Source organism: Chiloscyllium plagiosum, chromosome 8 (assembly GCF_004010195.1).
Source record: "Chiloscyllium plagiosum isolate BGI_BamShark_2017 chromosome 8, ASM401019v2, whole genome shotgun sequence".
Lineage (NCBI taxonomy): Eukaryota > Metazoa > Chordata > Chondrichthyes > Orectolobiformes > Hemiscylliidae > Chiloscyllium > Chiloscyllium plagiosum.
This window is the reverse complement of record NC_057717.1, coordinates 105917804-105925357: the sequence shown is the minus strand read 5'-3', so window position 1 is coordinate 105925357 and position 7554 is coordinate 105917804. Positions and strand designations below refer to the sequence as shown.

The 7554-nt window shown below is 53.7% G+C and overlaps 1 protein-coding gene across 1 annotated transcript; it reads right to left on the bottom strand.

Annotated features, from left to right (window-relative positions):
- Window positions 1-2166: 2166 nt before the first annotated feature.
- On the bottom strand, window positions 2167-3796 carry LOC122552389 (F-box/LRR-repeat protein 12-like). The gene is made up of 3 exons (XM_043695139.1): window positions 3708-3796; window positions 3538-3610; window positions 2167-3108 (listed from the first exon to the last, which is right to left on the bottom strand). The coding sequence occupies exons 1-3, from the start codon at window positions 3794-3796 to the stop codon at window positions 2296-2298; spliced, it is 975 nt and encodes a 324-aa protein (XP_043551074.1). The 3' UTR covers window positions 2167-2295.
- Window positions 3797-7554: the final 3758 nt, after the last annotated feature.

The following is a 7554-nucleotide window of genomic DNA, read 5'->3' as shown; positions in this document are numbered from 1 at the left end:
ACATGGTCATGTCAACCACTGATGAAGCTGCAGGTAATGCAGCTGACCCTGTGGTGGAAACAAACACTGAGTGGGCCGCGTTGGATCCCACTTTGGCAAAGTGCAGGAAACTGCAATCAGAAAGACTCAGGAATTACTGCAGCTCCACCGACCAGAAGAAACTGGGAGCCCCTCCACCAACAATACCAAGGAATGGCCCATCTGGGAGCCAGCCTTTCTGACTGGACAGTGTGCACACTGAGCCCTGACCAAACCCAGTCTCAATTGGCCAGGACAGAAACTCAGTACGGCCCCTGACACACTGCCCTCCCAATGGGGAGGGGGTAGCGGCGGGGGGGGAAGGGGGTGGGTGAGGTTGAGGGACGAGCAGGTGAGGGGCAGTGGTGGGGTGGAGGTGAGCAAGGGGGGGGCGCTAGGTGGGGGTGGGTACAGGGAGTGAGGGGTGGGTACAGGGAGTGAGGGGTGGGTACAGGGAGTGAGGGGTGGGTACAGGGAGTGAGGGGTGGGTACAGGGAGTGAGGGGTGGGTACAGGGAGTGAGGGGTGGGTACAGGGAGTGAGGGGTGGGTACAGGGAGTGAGGGGTGGGTACAGGGAGTGAGGGGTGGGTACAGGGAGTGAGGGGTGGGTACAGGGAGTGAGGGGTGGGTACAGGGAGTGAGGGGTGGGTACAGGGAGTGAGGGGTGGGTACAGGGAGTGAGGGGTGGGTACAGGGAGTGAGGGGTGGGTACAGGGAGTGAGGGGTGGGTACAGGGAGTGAGGGGTGGGTACAGGGAGTGAGGGGTGGGTACAGGGAGTGAGGGGTGGGTACAGGGAGTGAGGGGTGGGTACAGGGAGTGAGGGGTGGGTACAGGGAGTGAGGGGTGGGTACAGGGAGTGAGGGGTGGGTACAGGGAGTGAGGGGTGGGTACAGGGAGTGAGGGGTGGGTACAGGGAGTGAGGGGTGGGTACAGGGAGTGAGGGGTGGGTACAGGGAGTGAGGGGTGGGTACAGGGAGTGAGGGGTGGGTACAGGGAGTGAGGGGTGGGTACAGGGAGTGAGGGGTGGGTACAGGGAGTGAGGGGTGGGTACAGGGAGTGAGGGGTGGGTACAGGGAGTGAGGGGTGGGTACAGGGAGTGAGGGGTGGGTACAGGGAGTGAGGGGTGGGTACAGGGAGTGAGGGGTGGGTACAGGGAGTGAGGGGTGGGTACAGGGAGTGAGGGGTGGGTACAGGGAGTGAGGGGTGGGTACAGGGAGTGAGGGGTGGGTACAGGGAGTGAGGGGTGGGTACAGGGAGTGAGGGGTGGGTACAGGGAGTGAGGGGTGGGTACAGGGAGTGAGGGGTGGGTACAGGGAGTGAGGGGTGGGTACAGGGAGTGAGGGGTGGGTACAGGGAGTGAGGGGTGGGTACAGGGAGTGAGGGGTGGGTACAGGGAGTGAGGGGTGGGTACAGGGAGTGAGGGGTGGGTACAGGGAGTGAGGGGTGGGTACAGGGAGTGAGGGGTGGGTACAGGGAGTGAGGGGTGGGTACAGGGAGTGAGGGGTGGGTACAGGGAGTGAGGGGTGGGTACAGGGAGTGAGGGGTGGGTACAGGGAGTGAGGGGTGGGTACAGGGAGTGAGGGGTGGGTACAGGGAGTGAGGGGTGGGTACAGGGAGTGAGGGGTGGGTACAGGGAGTGAGGGGTGGGTACAGGGAGTGAGGGGTGGGTACAGGGAGTGAGGGGTGGGTACAGGGAGTGAGGGGTGGGTACAGGGAGTGAGGGGTGGGTACAGGGAGTGAGGGGTGGGTACAGGGAGTGAGGGGTGGGTACAGGGAGTGAGGGGTGGGTACAGGGAGTGAGGGGTGGGTACAGGGAGTGAGGGGTGGGTACAGGGAGTGAGGGGTGGGTACAGGGAGTGAGGGGTGGGTACAGGGAGTGAGGGGTGGGTGAGGAGGGTGTGGGGTAGGGGGTGTGAGGTTGGGGGGTGGGCGAGGGGGAATGGGTCCCACAGACAGCAGGAAACCTCCAGCTGATTGAGTGACAAGGCTCCGTGGTCCAGACATACACATGAAATCAGTGCAGACTGAGGGCACAAACAGAATGGGCCAATCTGTACCGTCAGATAGCACCCTTCACCCCCCCCCACCACAAAGCCTAACTAACCAGTACCACCATGGAGGCGTGCGAGCAGGCGTCCAGACATACACATGAAATCAGTGCAGACTGAGGGCACAAACAGAATGGGCCAATCTGTACCGTCAGATAGCACCCTTCACCCCCCCCACCACAAAGCCTAACTAACCAGTACCACCATGAAGACGTGCGAGCAGTCCCGTTAAAATTTCGGCACGGCACCGTTGTCGGGGAAATGGTTGGTGACGGTGCAGTTGGGTAAACTCTGACGGATTCTCTGCAGCTCTCCCTCAGCGTACGGGTTACCGCTCAGGTTGAGCTTGGTGAGGGACGGCAGGCCAGTGCAGACAGACAGAAGCTTCTCCACGGTAATCTGGTCACAATACTCAAAGCACAGGGACTGCAGCGACCTCAGGCCCCCAAGGCAGCTCAGACCAGCATCAGTCATGGAGCACAGGTTGGTCAGGTCCAAACTGCGGAGTTGGGTCAGGTGCTGGGCAATGTGCCGCAGTGAGGTGTCCGAGATGTTGCATCCGTGCAGCTTGAGGTGGACGAGCCCCGAGAGCGATTCAGCTGCTTTCTCGATGCCGGAGTCGGTCACCCTGTACGTGCCGGACAGGATCAGCACCTTCAGGGCTGTGCGGGACGCTAGGTTCTGCAGGTGTTGGTCTGAGAAGTTCGGCACATTGTCCACCTCCAGGTTCCTGATACACGGAGCAGCACGACTCCCGTGAGACACTGCAGCCACTCGGAACCAATGCAAGGGAATCTCACAATGGGTCAGCTCCAGACTCAGCAGCGATGGAGGAAGACACTCATAACTGATACCTCGCAGGTTCATCTCAATCAGCCGGAGCTCACTCAGGTTAGGGCACCGTTTACCAATCTCCAACAGTAAGGCTTCAGTCAGGGACTCGTGCTTCTTAATTGAATGAAGGACACCTTTAACCCTCAGCGTCCTCAGGGTGCCACCGAGGTAATGCCTGACCAGGTGCCAGAGTATCCGTGAGTTCACCTGAAACAGCAGCATCGGAACATTAGAGATTCACACATTCGGGATAAACCACAACTTAGGCACTTCCCAAGATTTCAGGGTGAGAATTCCGAGCTGGCACAAATAACACATTCCCAAAGTTTGCACATTGTGGGGACCATGACCCTTTTCTGTAAGTCAGGGAGAGAGGAAAGAGGCTATTCCTCTAGCCACAGAGTCCCGAGCAATGGGGTTACAACATTACAATCTGCCCAAGATGGATCTAGGAAGATTCTCACAGGATGGGCAGTTGGAGAAAAGCTGTATTTTTAATATCGATGCTGTTCGCACAGACTGAAGTTTTCACATTCCCTCTGTGGCTTGCACCAGAGTCTTTACAAACATTAGTCTCTTGAGGTGGAAGGATTTGACCATTGGAAATCATTCAGAGAAATATTCACTGCTCCTTACCTTATATGGGGTTAAATTAACATCCTTCCAGAGCCCTTTGTCATAAGCTAATCTTCTCCACCTTTTGCAGACTCTGTGGAAGTAGAGAAGATGAAAGTGTTAGCTGAAGGAGGGATTTCCGTACTGCTCACCTTACTCTGTTTCTCTCTAGGCCCTAGCACCTATAGCACCTCCCCAGGAGAGAAGTCTCCAACATGCAGAGCTCCAGCTGAGAGACCACACACTCAGCAGGAACACTCTCGGGTTCCACTCTGTCCATTTGGCCCGTCTGTCAGGTGAGAGATGATGTGGGTTCCAGGTGCACTGATAACACTTAACCCGAACCATTCCAACTTACTGTCAGCATCCACAGCTCTCACATTTCAAATTCCTCACCAAAATGAGAAGTACATTTCTGGGTTGTTAGCGATGAGGAGGAAGCCGATAAGTTATAGAAGCATTGAATACGATCCCTCAGTGTGGAAACAAACCGTTTGGCCCTTCAAGTCCACACTGACCCACCTTACGGTCGTATCCCTATAATCCTGCATTTCCCATGGCTAACCACTGAGCCTGCACATTCCAGGACTGTGGGAGAAAATCCACACAGATACTGGGAGAATGTATAAGCTCCACACAGATAGTCACCTGAGGCTGGAATTGAACTTGGGTCCCTGGTGCTGTGAGGCAGCAGTGCTAACCACTGAGCCACTGTACCACCCTCAACATTGACTGTGGATCCCATGAAGTCTCATGGCTTCAGGTTTAACACAGCCAAGGAAACCTCCTACTGATTACCACGTACTGTCCTCCCTCAGCTGATGAATCAATATTCCTCCATGTTGAATAACACTCAGAGGAAGCACTTAGGATGGCAAGGGCACACAATGTACTCTGGGTGGGGGATGTCAATGTTCACCACCAAGAGTGGATCAGCAGCAGTACTATTGTTCGAGTTGGTCGGGTCCTAAAGGATATAGCTGCTCGACTGGGTCTGCGGCAGGTGCTGAGGGAACCAACATGAGGGAACCAACATGACTTCATCCTTATCAGTCTGCCAGCTGCAGATGCATCTCTCCATGACAGTATCAGTAAGAGTGACCGATGCACTGTCCTTGTGGAGACAAAGTCCCACCCTCACATTGAGAATAATCTCCATCATGTTGTGTGGCACTATCACCGTGCTAAATGGGACAGATTTCGATCAGATCTAGTCACTCATGTCTGGGCACCCACGAGGCTCTGTGGGCCATCAATAGTGTCAGAATTATACTCCAGCACAATCTGTAACCTCATGGCCCGGCATATTCCCCACTCAACCATTACCGTCAAGCCAGGGGATCAACCCTGGTTCAATGGAGAGTGCAGGAGGACATGTCAGGAGCAGTACCAGGCATACCTGAAGATGAGATGTCAAACAGAACTACTTGCATGCCAATCAGTGTAAGCAGCAAGTGATAGACAGTGTTACGTGATCCCACAACCAACAGATCAGGTCTAAGCTCTGCAGTCCTGCCACACCCACTGACGAATGGTGGTGGACAATTAAACAGACACAGGAGGAGGAGGAGGCTCCACACATACCCCCATCCTCAATGATGGAGGAGCCTAGCACATCAGTCCAGAAGATAAGGCTGAAGCTTTCCCAGCAATCTTCAGCCAGAAGTGCTGCGTGGATGATCAATCTCAGCCTCCTCCAGTGGCCCCGAGCATTACAGGTACCAGTCTGTAGCCAACTTGATTCACTCCACGTGATATCAAGAAATGCTTGGAGACACTGGAGACTGCAAAGGCAATGGGCCCTGACAACATTCCAGCAATATTACTGAAGATTTGTGCTCCAGGACCTGCCTCTCCCGTAGCCTGGATGTTTCAGTACAGTTACAGCCCTGTTACAACAATGTGAAGAATTGCCCAGGTATGTCCTGTGTACAAAAAGCAGGACAAATCCAACCCGGCCAATTACTGCCCCATCAGTCTACTCTTGATCATCAGTAAAGTGATGGAAGGTGTCATCAACTGTGCTATCAAGCAGCAGCTGCTCAGCAGGTATTTGGGCGCAAACTCTCCACTGGTTGGATTCATCTCTGATTCATAAGAAGCTCAGAACGAAGAGCAGGAGTGGAGTGCCTGGCCCTCCCAGCCTGCTCTGCCATTCAATACGATCACAGCTGATCCTTTCATGGCCTCAGCTCCACCTACTCTCACCATAACCCTTCATTCCTTCATTGTTTGAAACGTTATCTATCTTAGCTCTAAAAACATTTACTGAGGAAGCCTCAACTACTTCACTGGGCAGGGAATTCCACAGCTTCACAACCCTCCGGGTGAAGAAGTTCCTCCGTAATTCAGTCCTAGATTTGCTCCCTCCTAATTTTGAGGTTATGCCGTTTTGCCCTAGTTACACCTGCCAGTGGAAATATCCTCTCTACTTCTATCTTATCCATTCCCTTCATAATTTCAGGTTTCTATAAGCTCCCCCTCTCATTCTTCCAAATTCCAATGAATACCATGTCAATCTACTCAGAATCCCCCCCATAAGCCAACCCCCTGAGCTCTGGAAGGTGGTTGTGGTCGCTGAAGTTCATCTCTGCAGGAGTCCCTCAGGGCAGTGTCCGAGGCCCAACTGTCTTCAGCTGCTTCATCAATGACCATCCCTCTGCCATAAGGTCTGAAGGGGGGATGTTCAGCAATGATTGCACAGTCTTCAGCACCATTCACCACTCCTCAGTTACTAAAGCCAGACCACATTCAAATGCAACAAGATGTGGACAATATCCAGGCTTGGGCTGGCGATTGGCAAGTAACATTCATGCCACACAAATGTCAGGCTGTGAACATTACCAATAAGAGACACCCCTTGACATTCAATGGTATTACTATCAGTGAATCCCTTATTATCAGTATCCTGGGGGTTACCATTGATCAGAAACTCAACCGTACGCACCACATAGACACAATGGCTGCAAGAACAGGTCAGATGCTGGGAATACTGTGGCAAGTAACTCACCTCCTGACTCCCCAAAGCCTGTCCACCATCTACAAGGCACAAGTCAGAAGTGTGATGGAATATTCCCCACTCGCCCTGGATGGGGCCAGCCCCAACAACATTCCAGAGGCTTGACACCATCCAGGACAAAGCAGCCACTTGATTGGCACCACATCCTCAAACATTCACTCCCTCCACCACCGATGCTCAGTAACAGCAGTGTGTACCATCTATAAGATGTACTGCAGAAATTCACCAAAGATCCTCAGACAGCACCTTCCAAACCCATGACCATTTCCATCTGGAAGGACAGGGGCAGCAGATACATGGTAACACCACCCCCTGCAAGTTCCTCTCCAAGCTACTCACCATCCTGACTCGGAAATATAACGCCGCTCCTTCAGTGTTGCTGGGTCAAAATCCTGAATTCTTTCCGTAAGGACATTGTGGGTGAACCCACAGCAGGTGGACTGCAGCGGTTCAAGAAGGCAGCTCACCCCCACCTTCTCAAGGGGCAACTAGGGACAGGCAATAAATGCTGGGCCCAGCCAGTGCCACCAACATCCTATGATTGAATAAAAATCAGAAAGTGGGACTTGTGTAGGCCATCACATATGTTTGGCAATATAATATCGATGGTCTGAAGAGTCTCTTTGACAACGTTCCACCATCAGCTGACACCACAGACTGTGGACAAACAGCTACATCTAACAACATAACGCTTACTGGGCTTTGCAAAGATCTCAGAACTGTTGTGGACAAAGTCCTAATTAGGAAACGATCCAGTGATGTTTTGTTTGGCTGAGGTGGGAGACAGGGCAGGAGAGTGGAGGTAGAAGCTGGAATCCTGTCCAGTGCCCCTTTGTCTCCAGGACAGACTCCTCAGAGCTACGGACACAACTCCCAGAGGTTGTAAGGAACCCCCAGTGTATACAAGGACATGCTTTGTCTCACCCTCCTGGGGGTCAGCCCTGTCCCTCTCTGTCTGTCTGTCCATCCCCCAACAGTCTGTGTCTGTCAGGAGAAGGGGGGCGGGGGAGTGAAGGAGA